The sequence below is a fragment of the Pongo abelii genome, chromosome 22 (assembly GCF_028885655.2).
Source record: "Pongo abelii isolate AG06213 chromosome 22, NHGRI_mPonAbe1-v2.0_pri, whole genome shotgun sequence".
Lineage (NCBI taxonomy): Eukaryota > Metazoa > Chordata > Mammalia > Primates > Hominidae > Pongo > Pongo abelii.
Window position 1 is genome coordinate 22190086 of NC_072007.2, and position 16720 is coordinate 22206805.

General features: G+C 51.5%; 1 protein-coding gene across 1 annotated transcript in view; it reads right to left on the reverse strand.

Moving 5' to 3' along the window:
* LOC134760842 (uncharacterized) overlaps positions 1–16253 on the reverse strand; it is a 28306-nt gene extending 12053 nt beyond the window's left edge. The window contains exons 1-4 of the mRNA XM_063720847.1: positions 8270–16253; positions 6718–6891; positions 3337–3496; positions 3060–3225 (exon numbers count right to left, since the gene is read on the reverse strand). Of these exons, the coding sequence (XP_063576917.1) occupies positions 3060–3225; positions 3337–3496; positions 6718–6891; positions 8270–8568 (799 nt within the window). The 5' untranslated portion in view covers positions 8569–16253. The remainder of the gene's footprint in view (positions 1–3059; positions 3226–3336; positions 3497–6717; positions 6892–8269) is intronic.
* Positions 16254–16720: the final 467 nt, after the last annotated feature.

Here is a 16720-nt window from a genome sequence, read left to right on the forward strand (position 1 = left end):
ATGAAGGAAAAAGAGACCATGCCTCTAAACATTCATAGAACTCAATCAACATAAACAAACAAATCCATCTTAGCCTCTGGGTAAACTTAGAGGAAGGACAAAGAGATCCCTTGGTTATACCCCAGAAGAGATGGCATATAGATGAAGAAAATTAGATGGGATGTGAAGTCTGGAGTCCAGTAGCCTGAATGTGGCCTTGTTCCCATGGGTGGGAATAATTTCTCTAAATGACATGAGTCCTAATGAGTTACTCAAGTCACTGGACCCTGTGGCTAACCAGGTGGGCATGACAATGGGGGACTGTGGAAGCAGGGACCCCTGGAATCTTGTAGCTGGATTTGAATGGATTAAGGTGTTAAATCGGGTTTTGGGTATAAGATTGTCACTGCCAGGGAGCTGAGGTCACCCCTAGGGACACATCTGCTGCTGTGGCAGTTTGTCTGGTTCCTGCCCCCACCTTGTGCTTTGGTACTCCTCATTGGAGGGTGCAGGCTGGGCCATCAGGAGCACATCCCGCTGGCAGCTGGAGAGAGGCTGTTCACCAAGCTGACCAGAGGCCTCGGAAGAACAGCCAGCCAGTCCTGTAATTTCCCTTCTAGGTTTTGGGCCCAGAAAAGAACAGTGATGGACAGATGAGGGCAGCATTGCTAAAGCAATGAAGGCACACGACCTGATCTGAGCTTGGGATTCCTGTGACCTAGTTCCTGACCATCAGGTGCTCCTGGGGCCACAGGCAACTGCCTGGTGGGAGTTAAGACCTGATGTGGGCTGTGATCTTGGCCCCTCAGAGATACATGCCACCTTGGTGTTATTCTGCACTGTTCACTGTAGGGCACTAGCACGTGGCCTGTGTGTGGCCCTGACAGGCTCAGGCAGGGGTTCCTGAACAGAGGCCCTCTGTGCCTGCCTTTCCTTCCAAATGCTGCTCTGAGGGCAAGATTAATGAATCCCACTGCCCACCTGAGCTCTGTGTGGTGGGTCAGAAGACCAAGCAGTGGACTGGGGAGACAATCTCACACAGGAGAATGGGACAACCTCAATATGTTCATCTCACCCAGCCACAGACCTCCCCAACCCAATGTTCACGTCACTCCCCTGCTTTTGAAGCCTTGTGTGTGGTTGTGTGTGTGCCTCTCACCTTCTATTTTTCCCTCTATTTCCAGAGCCCATTTCCATCTCCCTCTTGCACTGGGACACTCACCGTCCTGTGCTAAACACATGTGGATAGAACCCTGTGGGACACATGCTTTGCATATGAATGCTTTGGTTTTTATACATCTTTCTTCCCTTCCTACATGTTATCCTGTTCTTTACTTTTCTTTTTTTAACTCAAAAATGTTTACAGACCCACCCATCTTTCATTTACACATCCCCTGTGCCCCTTCCTGCTATTCTGACCCTTCCTTCTATGGGCCACACTTTCTCGCACCCCAGGCACCCCCAGCCACCCACACCTGATGGCAGCCATGCCAGGCACAGTCTTCTGGGGCCCCACAGTGAGATTTTTGAAATAGCCACTCAGAGTAGTTTTTCTGAGTTGTAGGATAATTTCACCAAAGTGTTTATTAATTGCTTTATTCTTATTAATTTGATAAGAGTTTCATCCCATCCTTTCTTTCTCTTTTAAAAAAAAAAGTCCCTTTCTAAGAAAAAAACTTAACCTGCCTTGCAGTTAGTGATAGCTTGGGAGGAATGCAAGGCTTCGTGCAGCCTTGCAACCAGCTTCCAATCAGGAAGCAAAGGGGAATCTTCGGGACATAGAGGTTTTTTTTGTTTTGTTTTGTTTTTGGTTTTTTTTGTTGTTTGTTTGTTTTTTGAGACAGGCTCTGTCACCCAGGCTAGTGTGCAGTGGCATGATCTTGGCTCACTGCAACCTCTGCCTCCACCTCCCAGGTTAAAGCAATCCTCCCACCTCAGCCTCCAGAATAGCTGGGATTACAGGCATGCATTATCACACCTGGCTAATTTTTGTATTTTTAGTAGAGACGGGGTTTCACCATGTTGGCCAGGCTGATCTCTAACTCCTGACCTCAGGTGATCCATCAGCCTTGGCCTCCCAAAGTGTTGGGATTACAGGTGTGAGCCACCATGACCAGCCTGGGACATAGAGTTTTTAGCTTAGTCTCAGGCAAAGTTCAGAAGAAGGTGGTTTTCTTGGCCCCTTCCTTCTCACAGTCACTTGGCCAGGTGTCCTAGCTCACCAGTGTACTAACCAGAAGATGGAGAAGAACTGGCCTACAGTGAAGATCAAGGAAGGCTCAACCCATGCTCTGCAGCGTGGGGTGAGGACAGCAGGGTTTCTGGCCTCTGACCTGCTCCTCAGCTCCCCACCAACTGGGCCCACAGGGCCTTGGAGGGCCCCTTATCCAGGGATATGGTCACAAAAAAGTGACACATTTTCAAGAAACCCACCCCTTTCTGGAGCATGACCTTCATGAAGGACAAGTGGGGTGGGACCCTAGCCCGGCCTACCCAGTCTGCCTCCCCGGAAGGGCCAGGAACTCCATGGCAGGCCTGCGGCTCTTGGAACTGGAGCCTCAGTGGCTGGGCAGAGCAGCCGCTGACCTTGGTTGGTAAGCCCCTTTATTCCCTTCCAGCTGGAGAGGAGAGGGTGTAGCTGGGACTGGGCTTCTGGCAGGATGGTGTTTGGTTCTGTCAGCTTCTATAAGCTTCAGTTCCTCAAGTATAAAATGGAGATGGTGATAATTTCATTCACAGGTTTCCTGTGACAACTGAATTGGTTCAGTGAGGCAATACCTGTCCTGTGTGTATAAAACAGCTCCTCAGGGGCTGTGGAGGGACACAGTAGGGAGTCCCAGAATCCCTATTCCCTGCAGGAGGGGTGAGGCCAGCTCCCTGTCACCATCTGCCTGAAGCCATATGTGCTCTTCTCCCAGCGGGAGTGTCTCCACCCCCTCTAAATGCTGGCAAGACAACGTTGCTGTGCCCCCTATTATCTTGATTACTGGGCAATTTACTCCCCAGGCATGCAAATCACTTCCTAGTTCATGCTAGGAGTTTTCACCTGCTGTCCTCCCAACCCAGGCCCCTACCCTCACCTGGAGGGGGCTGCTGGCACTCCCTTTGAGAAGCTGCAGTGTGGCTGCCCCATAGTTCCTGGCTTTGCCCAGTGTCTGCCCTGGCAATGGCTTTGGGATCTGTCTCAGGGTCTCCACCCCTGCCCAGAGCTTGCAGCTCAGTCCTGCTGAGGCCCTGCAGAAAGTCCTGGAAGAACCAGGGTCACCCTCTTAGCTGTGGGTGTCCTTCTTGGCTCAGCAGTATCCAGAAGGGGTGGGTGGCTGCTCCCCAGGTGGCAGTCTGGGGATGGGGGCTGACCAGGAGTCCCTGGAGCTGCTGGGCAGTGGCCCTGTAGAAGGCCAGGGCATCACTCCTGTGCTTGCTCAGCTGGGATGCAACATGCAGGTTCTGGTCCTCAAGCTTGTCGTAGAGTGTGCGGATGATGAAGTCCTCCAGGGTCTGGGACAGGAGCGGCTCCCTGCAGGAAGAGGCCTTGGATTGAGACTTCAGGATGAGGAGGCCTTGGATTGAGACTTCAGGATGAGGAGACCTTGGGCCAAGAGGTGCACTCAGCAGCTTTCCTCTTTCCCACAGGGCTTTGAAGGAAGAATGGGCAGGTGGAGGAGGTGGGATGCCCACCTGCAGGAGGGGCCAGCTCTGGGGAGGGAGCCAGCACTGGGGGGTGAAGGTGGGAGGAGGCTTGATGGAGGCAGAGGAAGAAGGAGGCCTCTAGGTATAGGAGGTGGCAGGATGGGCACGACACCAGAGCTGGGTGGCAGCACTGCCTCACGCTTTGCTGAGAGTGAGTCTCCCTGTCTTCAACCTTGCTGGGGAGGCTGTTTGCTGGGTCCTCCTAGGCCTTGTCTGATGGCCTTTCCCTGCTTTCCCCTCCACCTGAGTTCACCTCACTGTCTACCCATTCTCACACATAGCAAAATGACAAAAATAAGTCCCTCCTTATCATAACTACCTTAAATGTAAATAGATTGAAGTCTCCAATAAAAAGAGATTGACAGAATGGATAAGAACACATGATCCAACACATGATCATAAAAACACATGATCAGCTTTGTAGATTTGCTATCTACAAAGTCTCACTTTACATTCAAAGACACAACTAGATTGAAAGTGAACAGACAAAGATATTCCATGAAAAGAGTAACCAAAAGAGAGCAGGGATAGTTATATTAGTATTACACAAAATAAACTTTAAATTAAAAAAGTTTACAAGAGACAAAGAAGTACACTATATATATATTAATACTAATAAAAGGTTCAGTGCAGCAGGGATATGCTTGATACGTCATGATATGCATGACGCACTGAATGACAGCCCACTAAAATATGCAAAGTAAAAACTGCCAGAATTGAAGGGAGAAATAGTTCTACAATAATGGTTGGAGACTGCAATATCCACTTATTTATGTATTTAATTTTACTTTAATTTCTGGGATACATGTGTAGAAAGTGCAGGCTTCTTACATAGATATACATGTGCCACGGTGGTTTGCTTCACCTATCAACTCATCATCTAGGTTTTAAGCCCTGCAGGCATTAGGTGTTTGTCCTAATGCTCTTCCTCTCCTTGTCCCCCCACCCCCTAACAGGCCCTGGTGCGTGATGTTCCCCTCCGTGTGTCCATGTGTTCTCATTGTTCAACTCCCACTTTTGAGTGATAACATGCGGTGTTTGGTTTTCTCTGCCTGTGTTAGTTTGCTGAGAATGATGGCTTCCAGCTTCATCCATGTCCCTGCAAAGGACATGAATTCATTCTTTTTTATGACTGCATGGTATTCCATGGTGTATATATACCCACTTCTTAATAATAGAACAACCAGACAACATGTAAGTAAGGAAATAGGGGACTTAAACACACAATAAACCAGCTAGATCTAACAGACATATAGAAAACATTACCCAACAAAAACAGCGTGCATATTTTTCTAAAGTGCTTATGGGATGTTTTCCAGGATAGAGCATATGTTAGGCCACAAATTAAGTCTCAGTAAATTTAAAAAGATGGATATCATAAAAAGTATCTTCTTTAACCACAGTGGGATGAAGCTAGAAATTAGTAATTGAAGAAAAACTAAAAAATCCAAGAACTTTTGGAAATTAAACAACACATTTTTAAACAACCAGTGGATCAAAGAAGCAATCATAGGGGAAATTAGAAAAGAATTAGAGATGACTGAACATAAAAAAGCACCACCTACCAACCCAAGGGGTAAAATGTGTACCTATAAATATTTGTATCAAAAAACAAAAAAATCTCTCTATGAACAACCTAACTTTACAACTTAAGAAACTAGAAAAAGAGGAACAAACTTAACTCAAAGCTAGCAGAAGGAAGGAAATAACAAAGATTACAGCAGAGATAAACACAAAAAATAGAGAAAATCAAAAGTTGTTTCTTGGGAGAGATGAACAAAATTGACATATTTTTAGCTAGATGAACTAAGAAAAAAAGGAGATTCAGTTTACTAAAATCAGAAGTGAAAATGTGGACAAGTCTACAAAAATAAAATAGGACTATAAGAGTACTATGAACAATTGTATGCCAACAAATTAAGACAACCTAGATGAAATGGGCAAGTTCCTGGAAACACAAAACCCACCATGACTAAATCATGAAGAAAGAGAAAATCTGAATAGACCTATAACTGGTAAAAGGATTGAGAGTCCAGAAATAACCCATTCCAGATACAGTCGAATCACTTTTGACAAGGAACCCAAGACCCTTCAGGGGGAAGAAGGACAGTCTTTTCAATAAATTGTGCTCAGAGAACTAGATATCCACATGTGAAAGAATGAAGTTGGACTCTTTCCTAATACCACACACAAAAATTAACTAAAATGGATCAAACACCTAAATGTATGACCTAAAACAATAACATTCTTAGAAGAAAACACAGGACAAAAACATCACAATATTGGATTTGGCAACGAATTTTTGAATTCAATACCAAAGGCACAGGCAATAAAAGAAAAAATATGCAAACTGAATTTCATGACTTAAAAAACATTTCATGCATCAAAAACCACCATAAACAGAGTAAAAAGGCAACACAGAACCACAGAAAATATTGTCTATTGTCAAATCATGTATGTGATAAATAGAGAACTCTTGAAAGTCAACAACAACAACCACAAAAACCAAGCAACTTAATTCAAAACTGGACAAAGAACTCCAATAGATATTTCTCAAAAGAAGATATACAAATGGCCAATAAGCACATAAAAAGATGCTCAATATGACTAATCATTAGGGAAGAATGCAAATCAAAACTACAAAAAGATATCAATGTATACGCCCCCAGTAGGATACCTACTATCTAGTAAAAGGAAAATAACAAGTATTGTTGAGGAGGGGTTGGCTGCACACCAGCATGGTACCTGTGCCCCAGCTCATGGCCTTCTCGGAGTCAGCTCCTTCCCCAGATCCCCAAGGGCCAAGGTCTTCATAGAATGGGAGGCTGAAAGGAAGAACCAGCCTCAGTGCCTAGACATGAGCTGCAGTGCTGAACCCCATGTGGAGCCCACATCACAGGTTAACTCTAAAGGGCATCTGTCCCAAGTCCACAGGGACAGGGGAAGCTTGGCCAGTGCCCGGGCTCCTGGAGAGTGGCCAGACCCGCCACAGCAGTCCCCGGGCTGGCCAGGGCTGGGCCTGGTGTGTGGGGGGCAGGGGGGACTCACCTGTCCCTGAGGATCACATACTCAGCAGGCACTTGAGGCTGTCCCAGGCTTCTCCACTGAGGCTTCCAAGCCTGCATGGGGCAGGCATGGGGCAGGCGTGGGGCAGGGAGGGACTCAGCAGGAGGTCCAGGCCCATCAACAGCACAGTTGCCAAGCCAACAGCCAGCAGCACCCCTGGAAGGTGGGCGGGAGAGGGGAATGGGGCTACTTGGTGGCCACTCAGAGCCCCTCCAGGCTGCCTGGGAACGTGAGAACCGCTATTTTGCATTTGCCTCAGTGGCCCTGGCCTCTGCCCTGCTGCCCTTGCGGTTGAACTCTTCACGCTCCTTTCCTGCCTCTGGGCCATTAGTCTCCCCCTGGGAGGCCCTCCCCACTACCCTGTGCCCTTCTGTGTGAGGACCCTCCTGGGACAGCCCCACATGAGGCCTGCGCTCTGAGTGTATGTGTGCATGCATGCATGTATGCAAGCATGTGTGTGTGTGTGTGTGTGTGAAAGAAAGAGCTGCTGCCCTTTGCCCAGTGCTCTGAGTCTTAGCCGTCAGAGGGCTGTGTCCTTTCTGCCCACTGGGCAGGCCCAAGCCTAAAGAGCTCAGTGCGGATTGCTGACCTCTGGAGAAAAGAAGGAAAGAAGATGGGAAACCCACACTGGGGGCTAGTCTAGGATGTCTGTGATCCTGTGACTCCACTCAGGGACCCTGTCCACTGGGGCAGCTTCCAGGACCAATGGAGCATGAGAAGTGGGGGGAGGGGAGGGAAGAAAGGAGGCCCCAAATGGAGAAAATTTTTGCCTGCAAATGAAGTCCCAGGTCAAGGACAAGCTGCACCATGCCACTGTCACTGTCATCATATCTGGAGTTTGGTGGCTACACCCAGAGCCTCAGACAGGGCTGACACACACTAGGGTCCCAGGAACTTGGACAGGGCTGACACTCAGGGCCCTGTGGCATGGCACTCCTCCCTGCCTGCTCAAGTCCTGGCTGCTATGTCCTGTCAATCAGTACCTGTGATCACTGCCCAGTCTGGGCCCAGGTTTGGCAGCCTGTGCCTGAGGACGCTTTGCCTGCCCAGCTGATATGGGGATGAGGGCTGCACAGGGGACAGGCCAGGACTACAGGCCACCCCCTCCTCCTTCACCAGCACCACGGCCAGGCTCTCTGGCTGCCCATTGTCTTGAAACATGTATGTGCCTGGATCTAGGAACTGGTGGGCAAATCTGAGGAGCAGAGATCAGGAGTCAGAATGTGAAGGTTCACCTGCAGTGGGCCACTCACACCAAGCCAAGTCTCAATGTCTCCCTGCATATGGAACAACGTGATCCAGGGAAGCTGCCATGACCCCTGCTAGGCACCAGGAGGCCCTGCCTGCCAACCTCCCCTCTGCCCTGTAAACAGGAGGCCTCTCCTGCCCCTGGGCTCTGGCCTGGCCACCTGCATGGTCTGCAGTCTCCTGTGTTCTCCTATTGGCCTGTTGAGGGAGAGGCTGTGAGTCACATGGAGGAACTTCACCCCTTTCCCTCCCACCTCCCAAACTCCAGGGAGCTCAGCTGTGTTACCTTGAGAAGTTGAGGTGAGTCTCTCGCACCAGGTGGCTGAGTCTGCGGAGGGCCCCGGAGTCCCAGTGGAGGTTGCTGTTGAACACATGCTGCTTCTGGTACATGGGGTAGTGGCTGGCTGAGCGGTCTGGGGGATGAATGCAGGGCTGGGCTATGTTCCAGAGCCCATCCCAGCCCCACTCCTGAGCAACCCAGGTCCAGGGACGGACCCAGTATCTGTCCTCAGAAGAGTGAGGGGAACTGAGGTATGCTTCCCATGAGATGACACGATTCACCCTGTCATGCCTGTGATGGTGCATTTAATGATCTTGGTGCCAGGGCAAGCCTTCCTTCCTCTGCCTACAGAGGCCACTGGCACACAGAGAGCATGCTCTCAGCAGAGCCACCAGGCATCACGCCTTTCGTGGTGATCATGGTCAATGCCCTGGCCTTCTCCTTTGTTTGTGTCCTCTCTTATTTCCTTGAGCAGTGGCTTGTAGTTCTCCATGAAGAGGTTCTTCACACCCCTCCTTAGCTATATTCCTAGGTATTTTATTCTCTTTGTAACAATTGTGAAAGGGAGGCTTTGTGCACGGTCTTTATTTGAAGCTGACTTCTCATTTCTGGTTTCAGAGGGGAGTATATTAGTAAGGTATTTTTGGTGCTGAAGCTTTGGGATGTGATCCAGTAGGTGGCACTTGAGCTTACTGGTCAGTTAGTAGACTCTTGCTTGGTCATGTGGCTCCCCTACGTTTCCTCACAGTTTGCAGCCATGTTCCCTCTCAATGATCTGAAAATGTACTTCTCTCCCCCTTGAGTGCTGGCTGTAGATCATGGCTTGGCACTCCTAGGCTGCCCACTGCAGCCTAGGAGCAATCTCAGTGTTTATGTTTCTTCCCTAACTTTGAGGCAGAAGAGGAAGGGACATTAGTAGTGGTTGTAGCCAAGGGTCTTTTGTTTGTCTCCTCAGGGTTCCATCCCCGGAGAGATACAGGTCAAGCAACTGTTCATTGCAATCAGCCCAGGACGGAGAATTTGTGCTGTCGGGGCCAATCCAGGGGTTCCCTGTCTGTTATGAGCAGTGGGGAGTGTGTAGAACCCATGGGAGATGGGCTTGGGTCAATTAAAGCTTGTTGAAGGTGTAGATAAGGGTGTTAGCTCCTTCATCAGTCTGAGGGTAGCAAGGACGGTTCCACTGCAGAAGCAGTGGCAGAGAGGCTTTCAGTTGCCCCTGGAGGCTCTGTCCAGGGAGTGGCTGAGTTGCTACTGGCTCGACAGCTCTGGTAGGGGGGTTAGGTAGAAGTCCAGCCTGCAAGACTTGCCTAGTGAGAAGATATAGGAATGGGAACCCAGGTAACAGTCTGGCCACTTTTCCATAGGGCTGCTGCAGTATGCCCAGGGCCCACTCCAGTCTCTAGTAGCCTCAGATTTTCCAGTACCTGGAGTTATCATCAGTGAAGGCTGTGAAACAGCAAAGATGGCAGCCTACTGCTCTCTTTGGAAGCTTTGCCCTAGGAAGGTATGAATGAACTTGTTGCTGGCCCAAACACACCTTTAGGAGGTGGCTGGAGACCCCAGTTGGGAGGTTTTGCCCAGTGAGGAGGAATGACATTGGGCAAGTGTTTAAAAAGCAGTCTGGCCACATTTTTATAGAGCTGCTGTGCTATGCTGAGGGTCCACATCACCCCTGGTCTCCTTGGACACTCCAAAGACTGAAGGTTGAAGTGGCTAAGTTGCAAAAACAGCAAAGATGGTGGCCTGCCCCTCCATCACGGAGCTCCAGCCCAGAAAAAATTGAAATCTCTGTCAGCAGGAGAACACCAGTGGGGTTGGTTGGAGGCCCCAGTTGGGAAGTCCCAAACAGTGAGGAGGAATCAATCAGGGACCTGCTTAAAGAAGCAGTCTGGCTATGCTTTTGTATGGCAGCTTGGGGGCTATATCCACCCTAAGTCAGCTGGGACACTAAAGCCCAAAGGCTGGAATGGCTAAGTTGCCAAAACATCAAATATGGCGGCCCATCCCTCCCTCGGGGCACTCCATCTCAGGGAGAATTCAAATCTCTGTCAGCCCGAGAATACCAGAGTGGGCAGCTAGAGGCCCTGGTTGGGAGGTCCTGCCCAGTGAGGAGGAATGGGATTGGGGACCTTCTTAAAGCAGCAGTCTGGCCATATTTTGGTAGAGTAGCACTGTGCTGTGCTGGTGGATCCCTCTGCCCCTGGTCCACTGAGACTTTCCAAATCCCAAAGGCTGGATCAGCTAAGTTGCCCAAACAGCAAAGATGGTGGCCTGTCCCTTCTCTCAGGAGCTCCGTCTCGGGGAGGCTCAACACTGTTGCTGGTGGCTGGCTGGAATTCCAAGCCAGTGGCTCTTATCCTGTGAGGTGCTGTGGAAGTGGGGCCTGCAGGCTGTTGCTGCTCAGCTCCCTGAATTCAGCCTCTTCCCTAGGGATATGTATGAGGGTCTAACCTCCCATTTTGCCAGAGTTGCAGCTACTTTTGCAGGAAAGCCCAGGTACCTAAGCCTCCCAGGTCTCCATGTGTGCCTGAGTGGCTACTGTGCCAAGATTCCATGTAGCTCCATCAGACTGAAGGCCCTGGTAAAGTTGGTTCATGAGATCTCCTGACCCAAGGATTGCAAAGATCGATGGGAAAAGCATGGGTTTCCAGGGTCACACATTCACTCACTGCTTCCCTGGGTGAGGGAAGTTCCCCTGGCTCTGTGGTACTCCCAGGTGTGCTGTCATTTTGCCTTTTCTTCATTCTCCCTGGGTCAAGTTGTTTCCTTGGTTAGTCCCAATATGAACACCTGGATGTTTCAGTTGAAGGTGCAGTATTGACTCTCCCCTTGTGTTCCTCTCTGTGAGAGCCAAACACACTAGCTGCTTCAACTCGGCCACCTTGGCCAGCCCACTGCCCCCTCACTGCTATATTTTTACATATAACATTTACAACTCTATAAAGTACTTCATTATACTCATTTTACAGGTGAAGATATTTTAGACACACAAAGACTGAATAAGATCTAAGTCCTTTCCTTATAAGATGCAAAATCTGGAATTGACAATGTACATAACCTCTATGTGTCTCAAACTTAAGACGTAATTAGGCATTTCTAAAGCTCCACACTTTTCAAATGTTCAAATACTTTGTTAGAGTTTTAAAGAATGATTTACTTAAAAAATATGATTATGGGGGTGTGTGGCCAAGATGACTGACTAGAAGTGGCTAGGGTGCGTGGCTCTCATGGAGAGGAATGAAAGGGGCAAGTCAATACAGCACCTTCAACTGAAACAACCAGGTACTCGCATTACTCACATAATCAAGGAAACAACTCCAGCCAGCCACCAGCAACAGTGTTTTACCTACCTGAGACTGAGTTCCTATGGGACAGGGCAGGCCACCATCTTTGTTGTTTGGGTAACTTAGACATTCCAGCCTGTTGGGATTTTGAAAACCCAAACCAACTGAGGGCAGAAGGGATCCCCCACACAGCACAGCTGCTCTACCAAAATGTGGCCAGACTGCCTCCTTATGTGGGTCCCCAATCCATCCTTCTCACTGGGTGGGACCTCCCAACTAGGGCCTACAGCTACTCCTGCAGGTGCTCTCAGGCTGACTGAGATTTGATTTCTCCCTGGGATGAGTTCCCTGGGGAAGAAGGGGGCTGCCATCTTTGCTGTTTGGGTGACTCAGCTATACCAGTCTGTGGGCTTTGGAGAGTCCAAAGTGACTGCGGTGGAGGGGATCCCCAGAACAGCACAACTGCTCTACCAAATCATGGCAAGATTCTTTAAGTATATCCCTGATCCATTCCTCATTGGGTGAGACCTCCAAAGTGGGGCTTCTACCCCTTAGTTCTAGAGTTGACAGAGATTTACATTCTCCCTCAGATAGAGTTGTCAAGGTCCTGCCAATTAAGAAGGAATGGGTCAGGAACCTGCTAAAAGAATCTGCCTGACCAAGATTTTGTACAGTAGCTGTGTTGTGCTGGAAGAACCCTTCTGCCCCTGGTAGGTATGGATTCTACAAAGCCCTCAGGCTGGAATGGCTAAGTTGCACAAACAGCAAAGATGGCAGCTCACCTTTGGCCATCTCATCCCAAGAATTCAAATATCTTTGGGCCCGAGAACACCCAGGAGTGTTCTCGGAGGAGTGACTGTAGGTCCCAGTGGGGTGATCCCTCACCGGGCAGGACCTTGAGACCTCCACGCCAGGGATAATTCAAATCTCTGGCAGCCTGAGGACACTGGGGGAGAGGGCGGGGTGGTGGCTGGGGGCCCGAGTTGAAAGGACCTTCACTGGGCAGGAACTGGAGACCTCCAAGCCAGGGAGAATTCAAATCTCTGTCAGCATGAGTACACAGGTAGGGGTGGCCAGAGGGCCCAGTTAGGAGAACTCTCACTGGGTGGGACCTCAAGAACTCCATGCCAGGGAGAATTCAAATCCCTATCAGCCCCAGCACACTGGCAGGGGTGGCTGGAGGCCCCGATTGGGAGGTCCCTCACTGGGCCAGACCCCGAGATCTCCATGCCAGAGAGAATTCAAATCTCTGTCAGCCCCAGAACACTGGCGGGGTGGTTGCAAGCCCTAGTTGGGGGGTCCTCACTGGGTGGGACCCCGAGACCTCCATGCCAGGGAGGATTCAAATCTCTGTCAGCCCCAGAAAACTGGTGGGGGTGGCTGGATACCCCAGTTGGGAGGTCCTTCACTGGGCCAGATCCGGAGACATCCATGCCAGGGAGAATTCAAATCTCTGTCAGTCCCAGAACAAAGGTGGGGGTGGCTGGAGGCCCCGGTTGGTAGGTGCCTCACTGGGTGAGATCACAAGACCTCCATGCCAGGGAGAACTCAAATCTCTATCAGCCTGAGAACACCAGTGGGGGTGGCTGGACAACGCAGCTAAAAGGAGCCTCATTGGGTGGGACCTTGTGAATTACTTGCCAGGGAGAATTCAAATCTCTGTCAGCCTGAGAACACCAGTAGGGTTGGCTGGAGGGCTGGTTGGGAGGTCCCTCACTGGGCAGGACCTCAAGACCTCCATGCCTGGGAGAATTCAAATCACTGTCAGCCCCAGAACACTGGCGGGGGTGGCTGGAGGCCCCGGTTGGGAGGTCCCTCACTGGGCAGGACCTCAAGTCAAGACCTCCATGCCAGGGAGAATTCAAATCTCTGTCAGCCCCAGAACACTGGCAGGGGTGGCTGCAGGCCCCCGTTGGGAGGTCCCTCACTGGGTGGGACCCCAATACCTCCATGCCAAGGAGAATTAAAATCTCCATCAGCCTGAGAACACTGGTGGGGGTGGGGCGAGTTGCCTGGAGGCCTGAGTTGAAAGGACCCTCACTGGGCAGGAACTGGAGACCTCCATGCCAGGAATAATTCAAACCTCTGTTAGCATAAGAACACAGGTGGGGGTGGCCAGAGGTCCCAGTTAGGAGAACCCTAACTGGGTGGGACCTCAAGAACTCCATGCCTGGGAGAATTCAAATCTCTGTCAGCCCAAGAACACCGGCGAGGGTGGCTGGAGGCCCCGGTTGGGAGGTTCCTCACTGGGCAAGACCCCCAGACCTCCATGCCAGGGAGAACTCAAATATCTGTCAGCCTAAGAATACCGGTGGGATTGGCTGGAGACTCCAGCTAAAAGGACCCTCATTGGGTGGGACCTTGAGAACTACGTGCCAGGGAGAATTCAGATTTCTGTCAGCCTGAGAACACCTGTGGGGGTGGGTGGAGGCCACAGTTGAGAGGTCCCTCATTGGGCAGGACTTCAAGACCTCCATGCCAGGGAGAATTCAAATCTCTGTCAGCCCCAAAACCCTGGCAGGGGTGGCTGGAGGCCGAGGTCCTTCACTGAGCCAGACGCTGAGACCTCCATACCAGGGAGAATACAAATCTCTGTCAGCCCGACAACACCGGTGGGGGTGGATGGAGGCCCGATTGGGAGGTCCCTCACTTGGCAGCACATCAAGACCTCCATGCCAGGGAGAATTCAAATCTCTGTCAGCCCCAGAACACTGACAGAGTTAGCTGGAGGCCTCAGTTGGGAGGTCCTTCACTGGGTCAGACCCGGAGACCTCCATGCCAGGGAGAATTCAAATCTCTGTCAGCCCCAGAACACTGGCAGGGGTGGCTGGAAGCCCTGGTTGGGAGGCCCCTCACTGGGCAGGACCTAAAGACCTCCATGCCAGAGAGAATTCAAATCTCTGTCAGCCCCAGAACACTGGCGGGGGTGGTTGCAGGCCCAAGTTGGGAGGTCCCTCACCGGACGGGACCTGGAGACCTCCATGCCAGGGAGAATTCAAATCTTTGTCAGCCACAGAACACTGGCGGGGGTGGCTTGAGGCCCTGGTTGGGAGGTCCCTCACTGAGCAGGACCTCAAGACCTCCACGCCAGGGAGAATTCAAATCTCTGTCAGCCCCAGAACACTGGTGGGGGTGGCTGGAGGCCCCGGTTGGGAGGTCCCTCACTGGGCGGGACCCCGAGACCGCCATGCCAAGGAGAACTCAAACCCCTGTCAACCCCAGAACACCAGTGGGGTTGGCTGGAGACCCCAGCTAAAAGGACCTTCATGAGGCAGGACCTCAAGAACTATGTGCCAGGGAGAATTCAAATCTCTGTCAGCCTGAGAACACTAGGGGCAGGTGGCTGGAGACCTGAATTGAAAAGACCCACACTGGGCAGGAACTGGAGACCTCCATGTCAGGAAGAATTCAAATCTCTCAGCATGAGAACACAGGTGGAGGTGGCCGGAGGCCACAGTTAGGAGAACCCTTACTGGGCGGGACTTCAAGAACCAAGAACTGCATACCTGGGAGAATTCAAATCTCTGTCAGCCCCAGAACACTGGCGGGGGTGGCTGGAAGCCCTGGTTGGGAGGTCCCTCACTGGGCAGGACCTAAAGATCTCTATGCCAGAGAGAATTCAAATCTCTGTCAGCCCCAGAACACTGGCAGGGGTGGTTGCAGGCCCAATTTGGGAGGTCCCTCACTGGACGGGACCCGGAGACCTCCATGCCAGGGAGAATTCAAATCTCTGTCAGCCACAGAACACTGGCGGGGGTGGCTTGAGGCCCTGGTTGGGAGGTCCCTCACTGAGCAGGACCTCAAGAACTCCATGCCAGGGAGAATTCAAATCTCTGTCAGCCCCAGAACACTGGCAGGGGTGGCTGGAGGCCCCTGTTGGGAGGTCCCTCAATGAGCACGACCTCGAGACCTCCACGCCAAGGAGAATTCAAATCTCTGTCAGCCCCAGAACACTGTCAGGGGTGGCTGGAGGCCCTGGTTGGGAGGTCCCTCACTGGGCAGGACCTCGAGACGTCCATGCCTGGGAGAATTCAAATCTCTTTCAGCCCCAGAACACTGGCGGGGGTGGCTGGAGGTCCCGGTTGGGAAGTCCGTCACTGGGCAGGACCTCGAGACCTCCATGCCTGGGAGAATTCAAATCTCTGTCAGCCCCAGAACACCGGCGGGGGTGGTTGCAGGCCCCGGTTGGGAGGTCCCTCACTGGGCAGGATCCTGAGACCTCCATGCCAAGGAGAATTCAAATCTCTGTCATCCTGAGAACACCGGTGGGGGTGGCTGGAGACCCCAGCTAAAAGGCCCCTCATTGGGCAGGACCTTGAGAACTACATGCCAGGGAGAATTCAGATCTCTGTCAGCCCGAGAACACCACTCGGGGTGGCTGGAGGCCATGGTTGGGAGGTCCCTCACTGGGTCAGACTTTGAGACCTTCATGCCAAGGAGAATTCAAATCTCTATCAGCCCCAGAACACTGGCAGGGGTGGCTGGAGGCCTCGGTTGGGAGGTCCATCTCTTGGCAGGACCTGAAGACCTCCATGCCAGGGAGAATCCAAATCTGTCATCCTGAGAACACTGGAGGGGTTGGCATAGCAAGGTGCTCTACCAAAATGTGGCCACACTGGGTCTTTAAGAAGGTCTATGATCCGTTCCTCCTCATTGGGCGGGACCTCCCAACCAGGGCCTCCAGCCACCCCCACCAGTGTTCTCGGGCTGGCAGAGATTTGAATTCTCCCTGGCATGGAGGTCTCGAGGTCCTGCCCAGTGAGGGACCTCCCAACCGGGGCCTCCAGCTACCCCCGCCAGTGTTCTGAGGCTGACAGAGATTTGAATTCCCCCTTGTATGGAGGTCTCGAGGTCCTGCTCAGTGAGAGACCTCCCTACTGAGGCTTCCAGCCACCCTCGCCAGTGTTCTGGGGCTGACAGATATTTGAATTATCTTTGGGATGCAGTTCTTGGGGTCCCTTCCAGTAAGGGACCTCCCAACTGGGGCCTCCAGCCACCCCCGCCAGTGTTCTGGGGCTGACAGAGATTTGAATTCTCCCAGGCATGGAGGTCTCCAAGTTCTGCCCAGGGAGGGACTTCCCAACTGGGACCTCCAGCCACCCCGCCAGTGTTCTGGGGCTGACAGAAATTTGAATTCTCTCTGGCACGGAGGTCTCAGAGTCTGGCCCGGTGA